At 35.3% G+C, this 22,594-nt stretch overlaps 1 protein-coding gene across 5 annotated transcripts in view; it reads left to right on the top strand.

Annotated features, from left to right (window-relative positions):
* Positions 1-22,594, top strand: part of TASP1 (taspase 1) — a 57,102-nt gene that overhangs the window by 17,994 nt on the left and 16,514 nt on the right. For all 5 annotated transcript variants that reach the window (XM_039320479.1, XM_039320478.1, XM_039320480.1 and 2 more), the window contains 3 exons: positions 7,084-7,203; positions 8,829-8,907; positions 13,671-13,781. In XM_039320479.1, the coding sequence (XP_039176413.1) occupies positions 7,084-7,203; positions 8,829-8,907; positions 13,671-13,781 (310 nt within the window). The remainder of the gene's footprint in view (positions 1-7,083; positions 7,204-8,828; positions 8,908-13,670; positions 13,782-22,594) is intronic.

Below are 22,594 nucleotides of genomic sequence, written 5' to 3'. Positions count from 1 at the left end.
CAATATAATATGTGGAATAATCTATCGTATATTCTTATACCTGTGTGTGTCAGTATGTTCCCTATTTACAATTGGTAAAATACAGACAACAATATGTTGGTTTCCAAAATAGTTCCTAGATTAGATATCTAGTTTACCTGGGATTACACTGAATGTTAGTTATGCTTGTAATCTATTAACCAAAATAGGTCAGTACTGACCAGTACTCTTTTTACTCAGTAGGAAACATCATGAAATCTATTGTCTAGTCCATGGTCACTAAATCCTGAAGTCCAACGCTGCCCAACAGATAACCAGCTGTGAAAGCCTACATCAGTATTTAAATTTAACTATATTTTCTCCTGTCAAGCCTTTCTGCATTCTGAATAATGCCATTTATCTTGAAAGTGAGCATTGTGGCGTGTGTGTGTGTGCGTGTGCATGCCTAAATTTGAGTAAGAAATAAGTGGGAAAAAAATGAAGGAAATATAATATGCTAGGTTTAAAAAAACGTATGTGAGTAGATCCATTAAAACATGTGCATTTTAATCATAACTGCAAGCCATTGTTATGATTAATTTTAAGTATCATTGTTTTTTTCTGAGCTGCCATTACACGCATATTTGAATCCAAGCCATTATTTTATCTGAGAGCAAGTCTACTGCACCATTATAGCTTGATGATATATTTTACTATTTTCACTTTTTCAGAATGTGCATGACAAATGCAAAATGAAAAGATAAATATCTGTTGAGACATTTTCTCCAGTTTAAGATTTTGATGAAAATTTCTCAGTTTAAAGCATATTCTGTGGATCTGGAAAGGGCTGAAACCTTAAATACCAGGTAGGTAAACATGTCTGGGCATTTATCTAGCATTGACTGATCCAGAATAGTCCTCTAGTCAAAAGGCAGGTTGATATTTGTTTACTAAGATTAATTTCAGCATCCTGATTTTCTTGTTGCTGAATATAGCTTTTGAATATATATTTAGCGTATTTTGCTATGAGGAATTAAGATATGCAAGAACATCTGCAGAACATATTGCTTTGTGATCTCTTTTTGTGGGGAAAGTGATTCAGAGAAAAAGTTCATCTATTATTCAGGTATTTATTTTGGGGTTTTTTTTAAAAAAAGAAATATCTAAAGAAAACAATGATCCTTAGAAGTATTACAGGAAGGTTGATAATGATATTAATTCATATTATAAAGGGCAAGTCAATGCTTCCAATATGCCAGAACATGAGCTTATCAACCTGTTATTTGAGATTTCATATATCTTGTTATAACATTGAATGGGAGAATGCCACATTCACAACTGAATTGAGAAATGCTATAAAATGTATGTGTAGAACTGCAATATCAGTACCTGAGTTGTCAAGATTCTGTTCTGATACCTTATATCAGGGGTAGGCAAACTTGGCTCTTTTATGACTCGTGGACTTCAACTCCCAGAATTCCTGAGCCAGCCATGCTGAGGAAAAAGGGAGAGGTTTCCATGCTGAACCATGTTGGCTCAGGAAGTCTGGGAGTTGAAGTCCACGAGTCATAAAGAGCCAAGATTGTCTACCCTTTCCTTATACCAAGGAGTGTCAAATGTAAATGAATCTGAACACCACATTGCGTAAAATGAGCTAATTAGTGGGCAGTATTTGAACTTCTGCAAAATGCGAGAAATATTATTTTTATTAATAATTTAAATTATGTGTTTTTATAAACAAAATACATAAACTACATGACAGTAATTGTTACTAAAAACAAAAATATGTTGCTTACTATAATGTAGTAGAATGCTGCATTGCCCTGGTTGCAGCCTCCAACTCTTTTGTTCTCCCATACATCACCGTTGTGTTGCTCTGCATACAAAGATATGGGCTGCTAGCACAGACAAATGGTGACATCACCGGCATGGCACCTGCACATGTGACAAGGCAATGAGGCAGGATGGGTTCTGGTAGTGCCTTAGAAGACTAAAAGACCTCAGTGCTCCAGCTGTGGCCCACAGGCCAGATGTTTGAGACACATGCTTTATAAAGTACTTCCAGCAATGCTTTGTGTATGTCTCCTCTTTGTTTTACAATAATCCAATTATTTCTGGAGTCATAGATGGAGAGAGTTGAAAAGCCATCCCAGAAAGCAATGCAAGCCACTTCTGTAACTTTGCCAAGAAAATGTACTTGATAGCATTTTCACCTCTTTTATGATTTGATGCCAGATGTTGAATTTGACCTAAAACAATATTCTAGTCATATGGCTATGTTGCATAATTAAATGAAAATCTGGATTGTTTTACTTGAACAATTCATAATAAGCAGTATAATTGAACTTTATAGTAAGTGGATGAAGTTTTATGGCTGCTGAAATACAAGTGATTTCTTAGCTAAAAAAAAAAAATCCCCCCCCCTTTAATTGATACGAGGAAGGAACAGAATTGCTGTTCTGTAAAAGGAATAATTGTTTCCCTTTGCAAAAATATAATTTAGTTCCCGCTACTGTTGAGGAAATTGGAAAGCAATGAGTTTGGTATGGTGGTTGAGACACCAGATTAGAAATCAGAAGACTGTAACTTCAGGTCCTGCTTTGTACACAAAAATAGCTGGGTGACCTTGGACCAGTCACTTTCTTCTAGGAAGCAAGTAATGGGAAACCATTTCCAAAAACCAAAGGGACTAGTCCAGGCAGTCACTGAATCATTGGCTCCCAGAGATACCGTTTGTCTCTGTTTCTTAGATAAAATGCCCCTCAGTTTTGGAATCTTTAATGCAGGATGGATTTGATTTAAATCAAGTCGATTTAAATCCCGATTCAAATCTTGATTTAAATCACTAGTAAAAAGGATTGGTTTAAATCAACTCGGTTTAAATCATAATTTTTAAAGAGCAGCTGTCATCTCTGTCCCGCAGCAGCTTCTCCTCTGACCTGCTGTTGACTCACCGACAGTCCCATTCACTTTAATGGGACTGCTGATGATGCGGCAGTGACACAACAAGGTGAGAGAGGTGGCGGGCAGCTGGTGAGTGGATGCCCGCTAACAGGCGCTGCCATGATGCATCTGAAATGACAGGTGCTGTTCAAATATAAGGACTCATTCTTGCTGGTAGTTAGAATCTTTAATATTATTATTTGCAAACAGAATGAAGGTTTCCTATTTAGAATAATAAGCTGTCAGGTTAGTAAAACAGTGATATCAGAACCGATTTTAGGTTAATAGGTTAATCACACATAGTTGGAAAACTACTCAAATTCTTCTTTTTAACTAAAACACTTAGAACCTGGTACAGATGCCTTTCTCTTCAAACAATCATACAGTTTGTAAGGTACATAGATTTGCAAAACAATGGGATAAAGGAATATTCCTGAACTTTGTTTTATGATTTGTCTCATGGTTTCTGTGAAACTGTGTGAATGCATCAATGCAGTGCATGTTATCTCAGTTTGCAGAGCTTGGATTGATTGAATGAGTTTACCAAAAATGCAAATATTGCAGAATATACAGCCTCATGCTATATAGCTAAGCTCCATTTCATGCTGAATAAACTAAATTATTAATGTATATTAAATAGAAAACTATATTTAGATAGATTTTTACTCCAAAAGCATTTTATTAAAATAAATTTGATAAAAATAAAAAAAATCCAATTTAAATCAGAAAAATCCATTTTTTTTTTTTTTTAAATCATCGGTTATTATCCACCCTGCTTTAATACTTCCGGAACATTTTTTTTAGTCATCGCTTTGGGAGAAAGGAATGAACAAAACTTCCTTTTACTGTTGAATGTGTTTCAATCATGGGGATTCGGAATTGTAAATCATAAGGTTGATCTCCCTTATTTAGATGGTGACATGGAAAATACATAACGGGCATCTTTATAAATATACATATCTTTTTAATGTTATTTTGTAGACAATATATCTCTGATTGCTAATCTTAGAATGGGCTATGTTGTCTTTTTACTTCCTATTCTTGAGATCCAATGTATTTTTATATAAAGGGTTAGAGCTAGGTGTGAGAACTGCAAGAGGCATGGCTAGGGATGCCATTGGAATGGACAGGAAATAAATGTTGAATACTGTGGAGGATTAGGGGACAATTTTACAGGAATGTTCAAGGGGTAAGAGCTGTTGATGAATTAATATATATGTTCAAAGGAATTTGAAAGTTTAAGTATTAAATATAACAACTGATCTAAATTAAAATATTTAATAATTTAAATTAAATATTAGGCCATTAAATTAGGCCATTAAATCAGTATAATTTTAAAAATCATAACTGCCAAATGTTTGGCACAATATTGAATGCTGCAGGAGCCTTAAAAACAGTGCCCTTAGATACTTGTCTTCAGGATGCAGATGTTTCACTGAAGGGTTGCAGTCTAACAGCTGTGAGCATTTTTTCATTTTGTGTGTGTGTGTGTGTGTGTGTGTGTGGATTAGAGTATTCCTATTGCCCTCCCTGCTTCAGCTCCTGAAGTTTGGGGATCTTAGGAATGTATATGCTGTGGTTGCCCTTGGTATGTTCCATTATTAGAAATATACGCCTCCCTTCCTCTATTTTGCTTAGTTCTTTGGTATTAGATCCATTTATTTTTAGTTTCCATATGTGTACAATAAACTTGGTGTCCATAGAGTGATTTTTAATAGGGAAATTTTATTTTTTTCAGAATCCAATGATGAAAATGATTTTGGGAAAAAAAATCACTTGGAAATAAAAGGAGCGGAAAAAGAGCCACCATGATAGAGTGGTTTTAGGGGTTAGTGGTTTTAGATTAGAGGTAGAAAAAGCCAGGTTCTAGTCCTCCTTTAAACATAGAAAGCAGCTGGGTGATTTAAGGTCAGTCAGTCTTCAGCCCAAATCTGCATCTGGCTCCAAGCAGGATGGCTGATAAACAAAACAGTTTGAGGCATCACACATTGATAACTTTGCCTTAAAAACTAGCAGACCAACAATCATCTAGGACAAATGCATAAGAAAAACACCATTCTTTTGAATGAAAAAAGTTAGATTTATCCAAAGCTACAATAGCTTTAAGTAAAGCAAGGTTTCCAAGAGCTGAATTTAATATGTTTTGGCAGATCGAAGTCTTATTAATGCATGAGAGATGTCATTGGAATATAGATAGGATCATGTCCCTAGTATTGACACCACTGTTATTCCCCCTGGATTTCAGAGGGAGTTGCAGGAAGGGGCAGTTTAAGACTTGCATTGCAGCTTTTACCTGATTCTCAGTTCAAAATGGCAGGAAATGGTGTTTTCATTTTATTTTATTTTATTTTTGGCATTTTGATGAGAAATCTCGAGAACTTGCAAAGCAAGAAGGTCACAAGAGCCATAGAGGCTTCAGTTGTCCAAAATGGTTTACAATTGCTTCTCATATGTTTTCATAAACACTTCGTTTTCCATAACTTATTGGAGCTTCTGCATGGCAAAATGCAATGAACTAGATTTACAACTTTTATTCTCTCTTGGAACCAAAGTCATTCAGTTTAAAGAGGATTTATGATGGCCTTTGGTTGCTTCTTGGAGTGCTTTTGTTCTAATGACTTTAATCTTCATTAGAAAGAAGTATATACATAGCTATACTTTCCTCTATATTAATTTGGATGGGAAACTCATGTGCAGTACTTGCTTGTAATGGGAAGCTCTGGCAGAAGATCCTTTGAAAGTCCAGCTGATAAATAATTAGTAAAATGGTGCTTGGAACTCTAGTCTTTGTTTTTGCCAATAGCCGTAGCTTCTAAAAATGATTACTTTAAAAATAAATGCATTGTGTATTTGTTTATATCAGATTTTGGCGTAATCTTAAAACAAGGATAAAACAAGATAAAAATCCAGGAATATATTAAATCTCATTCAGTTATCAGTGAATGTATATTCAGAAAAACGTAGCCCTAAATTGGGGTACTTAGGGATTAATTGTAAAAACATACCCCTTTCACTGCTGTTCTGTCTGTTTGCATTGAGCAGTAAGTTCCATCTGAGTCCAATAGAGCTTACATTTTATTAAAAATATATTTCAGAACTGGGCAATTTGCAGCCCATGACTTAATTTCATTTGATCTTGAGCCTTATTTTGAAAGTATTTTGGTAATGATCCAGACCAGAGGTCCCCAACTTTTTGGGCACCAGGGACTGGTTCCATGGAGAAAGATTTTTCCGGGGACTGGAAAGTGTGTGGTTTTGTGTGCTGCTTGCATTCCATGGTTGGGGCTTTGCTTTTTTCTGCAGACCGCTTGCTGGCATGCTGCGGCCCAGTACCGGTCCATGGACCGGGGGTTGGAGACCCCCTGATCCAGACCACTCCTAGGTATCTCATCCATGGTACCCTGCTATGTAAAGAATAAGAGACAGCAAACAGTATCCAAAAGAGAAAAAGAAAATGGAGAATCAGAAAGAGAATAACAACTTTGCTTATTTTAACCCTAGTCACTATTAGCAGAAAAAAATGTAATTTTTAAAAAATTACTCTTGAAATGCCACTGTGATGTACTTAATGTGGTAAAAGGCATTGCATACGTATCTTCACACTACAGGTAACCCCCAGTTTAAGAATGAGCTCCATTCCCAAAGTCTGTCCTTAAATTGAATTGGTATGTAGGCTGGAACAATATTAAACTACCGTATAAGTAGTATTGTGAATTTGAATCATTGTGCATTTAACTGGAATTTTGCTACATAGGCTCCATTCTTAACATAACCATAAGATGTCCTTAAACTGGGACATTTTTAACTTGGGGACTTGTATACATTTTGAGTAAAGCTCTGTCTTATTTTGCTTATTCAGAGGAAGAAAATACTACATTAGAAGTGTTTCGGTATTAATCAAGTTTTATTTGGAACAAACTGATAAAAGCTATTTCCCTGACTGGAGCCACTGCTGAGTCAGCCTTCTGTCTTGTAGATTAACTTCATATCTTAGATGCAAAAACTGACCTTAGCAAGTAATCTCAATGATTGGATGTAGAGCACGTACAATCTGTTCAAGAAAAGTGAATAATCCTGTCCCCCATTGATAATTACTTGGCTCTAGGCTCCATATATCTTCAACTGCAAAAATATCTTACCACTAAGATATCTTTTCATTTTCTTTGTTTTCCTGTTGTATAGGAAAATGAGTCAGAAACGTTGGACACCGTTGGAGCAATTGTTATTGATCAAGAAGGAAATGTTGCTGCCGCCGTGTCCAGTGGAGGCTTAGCTTTGAAACATCCTGGGAGAGTTGGTCAGGTAGGTTTAATCGGATAGTGCATCTTCAACATGATGAAAATGATGCTGGTTCTGATTAGACACTTATATGATAATCTACTCTCAGTGGCTTCTCTGTATCAGTGTTGCATAATGACTAAGATACTTGACCAGAACCAGGAACCCCAGGTTCAATTCCATCTCAACCATGAGAACTCACTGGCTGATGTTGGAACAGCCACTCTCTCAGTCCAGCATAGCTTACATGGATGGTGGATGTTGTGGAGATAAAATGAGATAAAATCTCCGTATAAGCTCCCTTGAGCTCTGGAAGAAATGGCAAGATACGAAGCAAACCAATCCATTTACAAGTATACAATACATAAGCCTACAGACTGATATCATTAATTTTCTGAGTTTTCATGATTTATGAAAAAGGTTTTGAGATACAGTCTGAACAACTAAAACAGAAACGTGGGGAAAATCTGATAATTTTGCAAAATGATGAAGCGAGCATTGGAGCAGCAACATAAACTCTGCCCCTTTTATACATGATTTATATCATGATTATACATGATATCCCAATGTCTTTATAAAAAGTGGCAGAGCTTGTGGCATGACACTCATTTTGCCATTTGTCCTCTTCCTGCATATATCTCTGAATTAAGATTCACTATAAAAGTCAGTGGATGGGATATTTCTCCCATTTTCTTGCCAGTGTTTCAGCAAATTTGCTTTAAAATTTACATCATTCTTAAAATAATTGTGTAACATCTTAAGCAATTCTTTAAATAACTTCTAGAGGCAGATTTAAAAAAAACATGGATCAACCAATGTGGGAAAGGATTTGGCAGAAATAACCCTTCTGAGTCATTCCTACATTTGTTGGAATGTAGGAAGTTAATTAAAGTTAATTTATAAATTGTACTGTACTGCTGTATACATAATAGATTTACAGGATCATACCCCCCCCCCAATTTGTTGGAAAGGCAGTGAAAAAGAGGTATTTTAGATCTTTGGTAGGGGTGTCTTAGATAAATACTTTTTGGAATATGGAGAGAGGGGTAATTACCAATATTAATTCCAAGCAATTTGTAGAAGAAGTAAAATTATGCTTGATGACAATCTTTTCTGAGTACAGTTTAAGAATGTTATGAGTTAATTACCTGCTGATAATATACCAATATTGTAAATCATATTGAAAATGTGCCATTATAAAATAAAAGTTTATGGTATCTATGGAAAATTTAATACAGAAGCATATTAAAAGATAATGCAGAACCAAGAGGGGTTTTTTTTATGAAATGTAGCATCCTTTTATGAATTTTATTAGTGAAGATCCTAAAGATTACATTTCTCAGGACTGTAATGTATTCTTGTCCAATATTTAAGTTTATAATATTTTGTTTTATTGTATTTGTTGAGTATTGTTTTTATGAGTTATTTTATTATGGATTTTTCTATCAAGTATTTAAAAAAAAAGATTCAGCATGTCTTCTGCAGGGAAGCTGTAGTGTTCATGGGTTCAAGGCTGAGGGAAGTAGAAGGCTTAGAAATAAGGGACCTTGTCAGATGATTTGCACAAGCCTAGTGTTTGTATTGAAACTCCTTTTCTAACATTTGATTAAACTCTGATTTGACATTAAATCCTCTTCCTATTCTATCAGGCAGCTCTTTATGGATGTGGTTGCTGGGCTGAAAATATGGGATTTCAGAATCCTTACTCTACAGCTGTGAGTACCTCAGGTATTTACTATTCCTATAAATATTTGTCTGAAATTTATATGCTAATACTTGAGATATATTGATGCTGCATATCTTGAAATGTCTAAATATTTCTAATGTGCTTTACTTCAGCTGGAAATCTTCAGCTACTTAATGTGGGAGGTGGGGCAATTAATTTAATTGTATATTTCAGAAATAAAGCATGTCTGTCTATCAATCGATCTGTCTCTGTATCACCTATCTACAGTTACAGAATGTTTGCCCCTCCCATTCAGATAATACATACTTAACATAGACTGTTCCTCTGACAATAATTTAGGATCTAATAGTGATTTCCCACAAACAAAATTACATTTTGAAACAGAATTGCTAAATTTAGTTATTTATACTTGATATACACTTTCCAAACTTCATTGAAGTTGCTTATTTGCTTTCTTTTGGGAGCTGGCTTAAGTAAAATGGGAAAAGTATGATTTCATAAGTTGAATTACCACATGACTGAATTCTATTTTATGACTGTTTTTGCAATGGTTTTAAAGTGAGTCACTGCAGTTAAAAGTCTCTCTGGATCATTTGTTTCTTGTTCCTTTACAATTTTGAAGACTTGCCAATCTAAGTTAGCAGATTTTAAGTTCCCACTGATATATGTTAACCCAATTTATTTTGTAGAGTTTTTTTTATAAAAAAGTAATAAAGACAGGATAAAAAAAATCTTTAAAAAATGTTTTTAAAAAGTTTGTATTTCATTTTGCTGCCAAACAAGCTTTATTTTAAAATTGAGTTTCTGAACATTTTGGGAAGAGACTTGGGAAAAATACTATCTTCTTTACATTCCATTCAGAAAATCCCACCTTCTAAGATTAGTGTAGGATATGATCCGATGTAGATTTTAAAATCTAACCACTATAGGACTAATGGAAACAGAAACACTCATGGTAAGGGGCTTCAGTTTCCAGTATATGTTCCAACTGCAGTAAAAAAAAAAAAAAATCTCACAAGTACTTCATAAAGACTGCTGTAAATTGCTCACCATTATTAGGAATATTGAGCAACTCTAATATCTCTGAATCAGAACGTGTAAACAGATCATTTCACCATGAGCATCTTTATTTATTGTATCCGCAACACAGATATAACATCCAAGACTTGTTGTTTATCACAATTTTCAAGCTGGTTGATTTTTTTTTTCCATCTGAGTCGGTCAGTATGACTTTTAACTCTGCCATTTTGTGATCCAGAGAATTAGCTCTCTACTTCACGTTCAAAAACATCTGCTTTTGTCTGTTTGAATCCAGTTCTTCAGTTCATTCTAATCTCAGTTGTCATTTCCTTGTATGTGACTGAATAGTTACTACAAAGTTTTGAAATATTGATGGGTGCCATTTTGGAATACAGGCTCAAAATTGTCCATACTGCTGCACAGTAGATAATGGTACTGCTAACCGGGAGAGATGAATTTCTCTAGATCCTCCAGGAATTTTTCTGCTGTGGCTGATCATTTAACAATAGTTCATGCGGTGTAACTTGCTCCGAGCTTCCTTCTTTTTTGCATGTGGCTTGCAGAAAGAAGCCTGGCTTTTCATTTCTCCTCCACTCAATAGCAGTTGCTTTCATGTCTGAAAATTGAAAACGTGTGTTTTTCAGTGTGCTGTATGAATGCAGATGCCCTCTGTCACACCTGCTTCTAATTTCCTGACTTGAAAGGAAATCTCATCAAAAGAAGCAGAAACAATTTCTTTGACACACTGCTCAGAAATGCCTTGTTTACAGAAGTTCTTTGCTATGCCATCTTGGTTCCATTGGTAGATGATTCTAAGATGCTAGACTTGAATAATAAGTTTTACTTTGCCCAATATTGTGGGGTTTTTTTTAAAGACTTTTGAGGTTATTTTAATTTTTTAAGAAATCTGCTTAAAGGGGATTTGGGTAGGTGCTGGGCTTTGTGATAAGCTGAAATGAAAAATATTGCATATAGTAGTAACCAAAGGTCATGTAAACTGATAAGAAAGTTATCAAGAGCCCTTGAAGTTTTCGGGCTTTTCATGTTTAATTCTAAGATTCCAGGAAGAATGCCAGCACAAAATCATGCACCTCCTAAAAGACTTCCTAACCTTGGAGTACTACTGCAATGCACATAAATGCTTTTAAAAATGTTTCTTAGCTTTAGAAATAATTGTACAGTGAAAATATGAGGCCCTAGTGACATATGATACAGGTGATCCACAGCTGAATCTAGGAAACCATTAGATTATTTTTTATATGGTCCAGTTAATATTGATTATGTTTATTTTTGAATGTGGACCTTCTCAATCATTGGAGGAAAGGCTAACTGCTCAGTCCTATAACGTTTCTCTTCTTTCCTGTCCTCAACATTGTTTTCCCTTCCTTGTTTTCATCACATTCCTGTTACTCTATGAAAAAGGCCAATGGGAAATATAGTCATGAGGGGGTAAAAGGCACTTTCATACATCCCTTTCAGCCCTTTCAAGAGTGGCCCTTGGTAGCCATCCAGTTGTGTCTGTTGCCTCTCTTTCACAGGATCCCCGCTGATGGCAAAAAGATTCCAGATTCGTTTGCCCAGCCTCAGTCCCTCTCCTACACGCATACATGGTCAAAACAATCAATAAACATTCCTCTTCATTGAACAAGTTCTATTTGTGTAATAAACTATGGTGGTAGAGATGGATGAGGCTAAAAGACTAGCATGTGCATGGAGATTTTTTTGTATGGGAGTGTCGGACCCTGCGAGACATCTGAGCTTTTACCTAAAATGGTACAGATGTAGTACATCAGTCAGCAGTATTTAATCTTGTCAATAATCCTACTGAGGGCTCGAGAGAAACTATCAGACTATTTAAAGAGGTTCGAGACAGGGTGAGCTCCTGTCCCTGGCTCCTACCAATCTAGCAGTTTGGAAGTATGCAAATGCGAGTAAATAAATAGGTACCACTTCAGTGGGAAGGTAACAGTGCTCACTGATGTCATGCTGGCCAAATGACCATGGAAATGTCTTCAGGCAGATAAGCATTGCCTGAACGACCACAGAGTAAAATCCACAGTGACTCCTTTACCTTTACATTTTTAGGTTGACAAAAGAGAAAACAAGCATCATAAAGATGCGTCCATTAGTCAGTGAGTTGCCAGTGAAATTAGTGTATCCTTATTGACAAGCCGAGGTGGCGCAGCAGTTACAGTGCAGTACTGCAGGCCACTTTAGCTGACTGTGTTCAGCAGGTCAGCGGTTCAAATCTCACCGGTTCAAGGTTGACTCAGCCTTCCATCCTTCCGAGGTAGGTAAAATGAGGACCCAGATTGTTGGGGGCAATGTAAAAATATATATATATTTTTACATTGCTTACTGGTGTACACCGCTTAGAGAGTGCTTGCACTTAAAGCGGTATATAAGTCTCATAAATAAATAAAAATAAATAAATAAATTTAGCCTCCTAAACAATCCCAGCAAACTTGTAGGCAAAGAACGTTCACCTGACACCTTGAAGTTTAGAACTGGTTAAAGTTATGTGATTTTTCCTTGTTTGCATATAGTTTGAGAAACACTTTTTCTTTGAGGGGCTTTAATAAGCGGTAGGAGTCCGTGTTATACAGCTCCCCATGGGTCTATTCATGCCTCCTTGCCTTATTTTAAAAATAACATTGGAACAAAAATAGTGGAAGTATCTATGGATGTTAGTCAGCAGCATGTAGTGATGGTATTGTAAACTATTCCAGAATGACAATTTTAAACTGTTTGGAGGGTAGGAGTTGGGTACTGTCACTGTAAAGGTGCTAGTCTGTTTTCAGCAAGATATATTCTGGAGTGACCTTTTAGCACTTTGAAAAGATGACTGGGGCAAGTGTGATCCTTCGTTAAGTACTACACTGTTGGGTTAGCATCTGTTTATGATAAAGTAGGTTCTTTGTGTAAATCTCTACAGTAAAATATCTTGACATAATGTCTGTAGTAGTTAACATTGGTGCTTTCTTTCAGAGAACATAGAGAAGTATGCTACGGTTGATCACACAGTTTTCCCTAAGTGCGATGGAAAAAATGACAGGACTCTTGGAAATTCAAGAATTCACCAAATTCACCAAAACAGAAACTTTACTGAAGAGACAAGGGAGTGTATTAGACATATACTCTGTCCTGTCTCTTCAGTGAAGTTTCTGTTAAGAGGAAGAAATAGGGAAAAATGTTATTAACTCGAATACTATTTTTTGTAGATATGCAATGCAGGAATAAGGTATTCAGTTTTCTTAATGACTGAAAACGTTAAAAAGTGAATTATTATAAGGTTCAGCCCCATAGGGGGGAAAAAAAAGATATACTATGTTGTTGAGTTTGGCTTTGGTGTTTATATGTCATAACATTGTTCTTCATTATTGATTTATAACATAACACAAGTGGCTTGAAATTTAAATAAGCATGAGTGAGAAAAAATTGCCCCCTACGTGTTGCTAACTGAATCTTAAATACACATATGCTTTTTTTGAATGTAAAACCAATGGATCATGTTTGAAATAATAACCTTTACTATATTAAAAAATAATCCTGGGAGACTAAATGGTGAAGCACGGATACTCTCTGTTCAGTTCCTAAATTATGGGTTCTGATTTTTTTTGTTTGTTTTGTTTTCACGTTCTTTCTAGATCATTGGAATTTTTGAGATTTGTTCTCTGAAAAAAGTACTATAGCAGTTCCATACAACTATTAGTTAAGATAAAGATATTTCTCTGTTTGTCACATGTATATCAACCATGCTTATATGCATATATTCTTTCTGTAGGTTGTGGAGAGCATCTTGTGCGGACATTACTGGCCAGAGACTGTTCATGTGCTTTGCAGAATGAAGATGCTCATCAAGCTCTGCTAGAAACTATGCAAAACAAGTTTATTAGTAAGTATAAAATTTAATTGAGACTGGCTTCTAATTGTTTTTAGCCATGTTAATGCAGTGAAAACAAGAGTTCTGTGCTACTTTGTAGGCCAGGACATGATTTTTTTTAAATCTAAAAAAGATTATTCCCTAATATTTTTGCTGGTCGTTAGGGTGTATTCAGTTTCTTTTAACACAAAAATAATTCTGTTGCAGAATAATACTTTTGGTATCTTAAGAGTCATGTGGCACCATCTTCAGCCTGCATAACAATCATATGTATGAGATGCTTTGGTACTAAGAAACAAATGACTTAATAATGCTTGTATGAGATTTCATCAATGTACTGTTTCTTCCCCTGTTCTTTAATAATGTAAGCTTTGCACTGTTGTGAAATTAATGCCTTGTCGCTCTGCTTATTTTGTTGATCTACTTATCTATACACTCGAGACAGCTTAGAAAATAAAAGAAAGTATAAAACAACAGAAATATAATTAGACTTAAATTCAAAATTATTATAAATTGATTTAACAATTAAAAACTTGGGAAAAGAGGGTGTTTTTCCATTTTCTTAAATATTGGTAGAATGTGTTTTCTGATGAGATTTTTTAAAAGTGCAGGTAATTGAAGGAGAAACCTTCCATAGAATTTAAATACCCATTATTTTTAATTCAGTTATTTCTGTCCTTCCTTTTGTTTTCTAAATTGGTTCTTTTGTTATAGAAGTTCAGTAAGTAAATTTAAGCTTTATGCACCAGATTAAAATGACTCTTATTCCAGATAGGTCACTTTGGAAATATTCTTTAATTCTTAAATCAGAGGAGGATTCTTTCCAAAGCAGCTGGTATTACATATATACAGTCTCTTCCACGTGCACCATTTTAAAGGGCTTTTAATTTTGCTTTTCTATATATATAGATAAAGCAAAAAGAGAGAAGGGAATGCGGTGATTGATAAACTTGCCTTCTAATGAAGTGAAACAGTTTGCTAGAGCTCTCTAGTCACAGAGTGAATGGATGTTGTGTCTTTGCTGATCTGCTCTATGTTAGTTCTGACTCAACTGAACAGGAATGTTTTCAAGCCTTTGAAGAGAGAGTCTATGTTTTAATCCTTCCTGATTCCGGTACTGCTGCAGACAAAACCTTTCTACTGATCCTTATTTTAACATTCAAACTCCTGTCCCTAAATCCTACTATTTCCACTGTAATCCACTGCTTTGCAACTCATTCCTTCATTTTGAAGTCAACTTACATTTTTCTTTTTGGAATATGGCTGCTGCCTCTGATAATATCATGCAAAATAAATGTAGGCCATTGATTTCTATACATCACAAGATGGCTTGCTATGTATGAAGAAAATTCCTTACAGTTCCCTTTATACCCCCAAAGTAGTTCAGTTTTATTATAGTCATTGACTATAGTCAAGTTCATATGCTCAGTAGACAATATAAATTATAAGATCAAACTAAGTCATACCTTTTGTAGCAATGTAAGCGTGGGCATGACAGAGGGAGGTCTCCCTGAGGCAAATTACTTCCATTCAATTTTTAAAACCACCTAATAAGCAGACAAATGACAATTATTGGCTATTTTGAAGTACAGTCTTGAAACATTTTGGGTCACGTACAGTTTATGTATTGGGAATGAAGATAAATATATGTGTACCAGGATAATGTTGAAGAATCCAATCTGACTTGATCACCAAGACCAAAGGTTTATTCTTCCAAGCTTTTGGCTCGTACTGGAGCCCATCCTCAGAGAATTTCTCTCCCTCTAGAATATGTGCTCGGGTCTGTTCCGTGTATTGTATGTATATAGTTCCTGGTTATATGTAGCTTTTTGTTGTTAATTAGAATATTCATGGCTGGCTACTAAGTCGCTAGTTGTTGTTTCCTTGTGCCGCAGCACCTTAGCTCCTAAGAACCTGATAGGCTGGTAGTAAACCAGCACTCCTTCAATCATTTCTCTGGCTAGTTTTGTCCCTGCTCGGCCAACAATCATAGTAACTCAAAATTGAATGCATGTCCTTGTTCATTGCAATGTGAGACTACCACATTGTTTATGTGTTGCCTACCAATGATAAAAGATAATATTCATTCCTCCGCTTGTATGAAAACCTGCATCAAGCCTCCTAGAAGGGTCTCTGCCTACAAATGCTTTCCTCTTAAACAGTAAGGCACTTATAGCTATAGATTATCTGGAAGATAGTGAAATGAAGGATTGAAACTTCAGATTACTCAATTCACATTTACTGAACGTAAGTCAGTCAACCTCGGAATCACAGGGCTGGTACAAAGTAGCAGCCATATGTGTTTAAATGAATGAAAGATTCACTATAAAATCTAAATAAATGTTACAAAAGGATGAAATTCTAAGGGCAGTGTTGGAAGAAAATGGAAGACTGGGAGATTGAGCTGTGTGTATTACGTTGTTTATATCAAAGTCTTAGAAAAATATTCAAATTAGTATAAAAGATGAAAAATCTAAACACATAAATGAGTTTTTAGTACAATATATATACATAGACATCTGTTATTCTATTCAATTTCAGAATAAGCAGATTATGCAGAAAAAGAAGTAGTAAACAAACAAAAGGCAATAGAGAAAAGAAAAGGAAATGGAACTAAATCTTGTTTACATCAACACTATTCATATATTGCTCCATAATTTTCTATCCTTGCAAATTATCCCTGCTTTTACCAATTCATACATTATTTTTTTTTAAAAAAATGTCTCTTTTTGAAAATCTTATTACCTCTATTCAAGCATGACTTTCTCAGTCTTCCTCTCCTTTGTATGTTTTGCAGTTTGATTATTTTACATTCTCTTGATATGAACAAAATTAAAATCCGTAATTTTTTTATTGTTGTGAAGTGAATACACTTTTGTGTTCGGTTCACAAAATCTATTCATTCTTGGTATACAGTATATCTAAATTCCCTAGTCCCTTTGAATTCAGCTTACTTTAACATTTCTCCTGATACACCAATTCTCATTTCCACTCAACAAAGTGGGCTACATAATTCTGCTTTTCACCCAACATTCATTCTACATGACAGACTGCATAAGATATACTACTTTTCTAACAACATTGAAATGCTTTAACATTTCTCATATTTTCATATACAGATTTATACAATAATAAGGAGACACTATACATTGTTGCCTTACCCTGTTCAGCACTAATCATTCCGAACACAGTCCATTTACTCTCACATGCTTTACTTCCATTTTCTGTAAAAACTTTGTAAAAAGAAAATATTCTTTAAAAAGTTTTCTAGGCAGAAGAGCTAAGAACAATTAAAAGGTATAATATGAATGTGTGAATTATTTTGTCTAAGTATGCTTTTTAAATGTGGTTTTGGTTCTCTTTTTAAATGTGGTTTTGTTTCTCTTTTTTTGTTCTAATGATCTAAAATCTATGAAATATCAATTCTCATCTGTAATCTCTACTTTATCTACTATCATAGTAATTAATTTATCGATCTATAGATAAAATAGCTGTTCTCTATCCTAATTGTAAAACATTAGCATATTTTTTGTAAAAGAAATTTTATTGGTTTTTTAGTTTTTACAAGTGCTCAAGGCACATCGTGGTGTTAGGGTAGACAAACATCCAAAAACAAAACATATATACATAATTCAATCAATACATCTAGTATTTCCTCTCTTTTTCCTTTAGGTAACATAATTTATTTAAAATAGTCCAATTCTAACTTAAATTTATTCAACCTATACCTATTTTTAAAGCTTTAGAAATTTACACTACCATAATCAAATTAACTTTAAGGACAAACATTATCAATTCGGGTATCCCTTCCAAATATATTCTAGTTCCTTGATTTTATCATAAATCTTATTTAATTCTTCTTCCACTAATATCCCTTAATTAAAATAAAATATTAATCTATCCTATACGTATGTAGTCCATCAATTAATCAATCTCTTTAAGCTGACAGAAGAAAATAGACCTTAAGTCATTTCGATCCAATAACAGAATTCAAATTACATCCAATTAATTGTCATAACTAATAACATCCGTGTTATCAAACAAACAAATCATTTTATTAGATTAACTCAACATTACATAATAATTTTCTTACAAGTAACCCTATTGTCCTAAAAAAGAAAAAAGAACACACTCTTAATCAATTTAATATATATTCTATTAATCACCCCTTTTTCTCTTACTTCTAACTTACAGTCTTAATCCTAAAATCAACCCATAATTCTAGATTACCTTTAATCCATTACCTAAAAATATCTCCTTTTTAAGCTAAAATATTGATCTATCCTAGAGCTATCTAATCCATCAATCAATCTCTTTAGGTTGACAAGATAGCATCAAACCTTAAATTATTTCAATTCATTGAGCATCAAACAAATAAATCATCTTGTTAGAAATAGTACTTATCATATAGATAAACTTTATATATCTTCCATTAGTCGCCCATTTCTCTTACATCTAACTCATAATGTTAGCCCTTAAATCAGTCCATAATTCTAGGTTGCCTTTAGTTCATTACATAAAACTGTTAACTTTCACTTTTTTTCAATCTTATTCTGGGTTTCTTCTTATGCCAAGTAGGTTTCCATAGCAGAGCTTCCCTTCCAGCTGATAAGTCTCTCTTTATTGCTTGTAGTATCATTTGGATCAGTGAGAACCATCTTGGCCTCTGCATTGGCCCTCTGATTCTCTTAACCATAAAGTCTCGTTGCTTTAACATTTCAAGTCTCAGTCTTTGCTTTTTCTGGTCCTCAACACCATAAGTGAATTGCTTATAAGGCAAAATCAATTTCTCTTTATTCTCAGTTAAGTCCTCTTCTTGTATAATCTGTTTTATAAAAGAATCAGGTGTAGTCTGAAAGTCAATTTTGAAGTTTGAAGGAGAAATTCTGGCTCTTAATCCTGTAGTAAGCTCTTTCATTGTATGACATATTTCTTCTTTAGCCTCATACATCTTTTCCAGAATAAGTTTACAATTTAAATATGAGTGCAACTCCATTTTAAAAATTGTTCAGCTACATCAAATTATCTTTCTCTTAAAGAACAGTTTGAAGGCCAAAACCATCTCCTTTCCAATTACAGTATTAGCTTTTAACCAGTAGATGTCCTCAGTGAGCTAAGAAATCTTTTTCAAAAGTCATTTTTTTTCCTTTTCCCTTTTTTTCTATTTTTTCAGGAAAAGGTGGAGGAAGAAATACTCAACAAAAGGCAAAACAGCATAGACTGATAGTAGAATTCTTAAGAAAAATTTATATATATATATGTATGTATGTATATATAATGTAGTCTTTAAAGCTTTGTTCTATTCTTTTGTTCGCCTTTCTTCCCAAACATGTAGAAGCTGCCTTTCCAAGCCAGGGAAATAATTCCAACAGGGCTCTTACAGGCAAAAAAAAAAAAAAAGGCAAAAAGGCATAAAGAGAGGAACAAAAGAAAAAAGATCTCACCCGGATTCACCACGGTGGGTTTTCAAGCTTAGCTGTTCTTTGACTTGCGGTTTCTAGCGGCTAAGTGATCGGCCATTTTACTGGCCGATCTTCTTCTCCGTCAGCCCTCAAGAGTTTGGCCCGGACAGCTGGAGGAGCCGCTGCTCCTCCACAGCCGAGCGAAGCCTCTTCGACAGAAGTCACACCCTCCAGGGCGACTTTAGACCCGCATAAGGGTCTACCGGTGGAGGGAGGCTAGCCGACGAGGAGTCGAGTCTCTTTGTGCGACTAGGAGTGCCGTAACCTGGAACTGGAAGTCCAAACATTAGCATATTTTTAATATAGGTAGTCTTCAACTTGCCGCTATTTGTATAACTACCATTCCAAATTATGATGGCACTGAAAAGTGACATACAACCACTCCTGGAACTTAGAATCACTGCAATATCCCCTTGGTCATGTGATCACATTTTGGATAGTCAAGGACTAGCTTTAAAAGTAATTGTAGAGAAATAACTCAGTCTATATAAATACAACCGTACCTTTTTAGTAAGCTAGATCAGGGGTGTCAAACTACCAGCCCGCGGGCTGGATGCGTCACGCGGAAGCTGTGCCCATCCCAGCTTTGATAAGGGAAAAAAGTCACGATACATCGTGACATGTCACGTGACTCGGCGAGTTTTTGCACCCCTGAGCTATATTATACAAGTGGTAAACAGTTAAAAGAACTGAAATGCCTAAAAAAAAGTTATTTTATGCATGACATCAATCAATATTAATGTGTTTAAAGACATGCCATCTGTATCCAAAAAATCCTACATCTACTGCATGGGGTTTGTTAAGAGCTGTCAGATCTCAAAATCAACACCTCATTTTGCAAAAGTACACCTAAATGGTAAAGCTAAAATGCTGGACATATTCTAAATATTGATTTTTACTGATACAGTAGTTGTTTGAACTGTAATTTATAGTGTAAATTTTACATCTCTGATGAATAAAGTAGGTTAATAGCCTGCCCTTAACATTATGACTTTTGTTCTCTTTAACATTAGAGTCTTATTTCTTATCTACTTATTATCACAAAATAAAACTCCCCAGAGAGACATTTAAATATTCCTTCTTGGGAATACTTGAATGGATGTTCAGAATTTTATTAAAAAGTGCATGAAAGACCAGCCTAGTAGCAGCTGTGTTTTCTTCATCTTATTTTTATAGCTAATAGGACATTTGACTTAAGTAGTGGTTGGATTGGAAGCGGAATACATGAATTACACTGTTTTGTGTAGTTACCTTTGGTTTAATAAAGATAAAAGATGGAATCCACACACTGATGTAGAATGAAAATAGTGTTCTGTAAACATAAGTATCTTTCGGACAGAACAGAGGATTTTATACCTCATCTATTCCTTTCAAATTCAGCCAAGTTTGTGGAATGCAAGCTTCTCAGTAAATGTTTATTTTATTTGCAGGCTGATTTGGGAGCCTAACAATTGAAATATGTGTAATTCTTTAAAACTACATGTAAAGTATTTTCAAACTTTTAAAAACCTCAGCTATTTTGCTTTAATAATGCATGCACTGTTTTGCAAAAAACATTTTTGATAATCTCTTGCGTATGAATTAGAGTGTGGAACATTTGCACGATGCAAAAAATACTCATGCTTCAGGTTCCTTGTTAATAGATTTGAATATGCCTAGAAGCTTTGAAAAAGTGAAGTAATATAGAGTTCAGAGGTAGATACATTTTATATATTTACATATATTGAGCTTTTGAGTGACGGTTGACTCCTGATGGCTACTGGACTAGTCCTTGCAGTTTGCTATGGGGGACAAAACTTTACAGTCTTCGGGTTTCTTGCTTGATGCCTTAATCACTGTGCCAAACTGGCTGTCAAAGATTGTGTATTTACTTACATAAATAGTAAATATCCTTTCCAACATTACCAAGGCAACCTGAGTGTCTTCTTTTCATTGGTCTGATAGTTTATAATGCAATCCAGAAATGTTTAGTACCTTAACCTCAAAAATAGTGTTTATAACCTCCTTAGGCCAGAGTCTACCTCTATTGCATTTTTATTCTTCAGGGGGAGGGGAGAATGAGGTTATTTCCAAAAAATAGTTCAGTGATTATTTCTAAAATTGAGTACAGGTCATCTTTCTTTAATATCTATTTGTTTGATGACCATCTGAAGTTATAGCAGCACTGAGCAAATGGCCTCTAAGCTACAGCCATTGCAGCACCCCAGGGTCATGTGATCAAAATTCAGATTCTTGGCAGCCCATTCATCAAGTAGAAATCTGAGGGATGGCAGCGGCAGCTGGCTGAGACTGCTAAAGGCCTCAAATGTCCCTTCAGCTCCAGCACCATTGGTGCTGCCATCACCCACTATGGCCTGCTGCTCACAGGGTGGCCAAAAGAGCACAGAGGGAGCGAGGGGAGATAGGTAAGTGGGAGTTCAAAAAGAGGTAACCTGTTACATTTTGAGGCTCAGGGCTAGGAAGTCCCAAGCCAGAAATGACTTGGATTGGGATGGACGTTGCCTAATGATCAGCGGGAATTGGTTAATGATGACAATGGGGATTGCTGGGATTTCTGTCACTAAGCAATGCAATTGTGTGACACTGCGCTTTTCAACCCCGCTGTTTAGCAATGGAAATTCCAGTCCCAATTACCTTCGTACCTTGAAGACTACCTGTATATGTATTTCTGCAGAGGAGCAGAAAGAAAATATCATTGGATAATAGTTACACCTTACTGTATTCAGTTCATAAACTATTTAAGTATAGATAGTGGAGAAAGAATTGCCTAGTCGGCCTTTGGGGAAACCTAGTTGCTCTAAAACTTATGGCAGAGGTCCCCAACATTTTGGGCACCAGGAACCGGTTCCATAGAGAAAGGTTTTTCCACGGACCAGACAGTGTGTGGTTTTGTGTGCTACCTGCATCCCACAGATGGGGCTTGTGCGGACAGGTTGCCGGCATGCTGCAGCCTTTTACCAGTCCACGGACCGGGGGTTGGGGACCCCTGACTTATGGGACTTCTTGCAAATGTGGATGAAATAATTGTCTTACAATTTTTGAAATGTTTAAATACTGCTTTTATTAGAAACTGAGTATATTTGAAAAACTAGGTTAATAAAATACTTTCGAATTGCTGCTGGGTTTCACTAAGCTCCATACAACATCACTGTTGTTTTGGTCCTTATTCTCTCATGTTCTGCCATGGCCTTCTGGTAGCCTCTTTTTCCTGTCTTCTTAATGCACATTTTACGGTTTTAAAATGATGAAATGTTTCCTTGCTCAGCCACATGAGATGAAGGTCAAATGTTTAGCACATCCTTCTACTATTGTTGTAAGTAAATAACACATAACAAGACTGTTTTGTTTGTGTAGCAAAGAAAA

The sequence above is a fragment of the Crotalus tigris genome, unplaced genomic scaffold (genome assembly GCF_016545835.1).
Source record: "Crotalus tigris isolate CLP2741 ecotype Arizona unplaced genomic scaffold, ASM1654583v1 scf7180000023639.2272817, whole genome shotgun sequence".
Taxonomy (NCBI): Eukaryota; Metazoa; Chordata; class Lepidosauria; order Squamata; family Viperidae; genus Crotalus; species Crotalus tigris.
The sequence above is the reverse complement of the archived record's forward strand: the minus strand, read 5'-3'. Positions and strand labels throughout refer to the sequence as shown.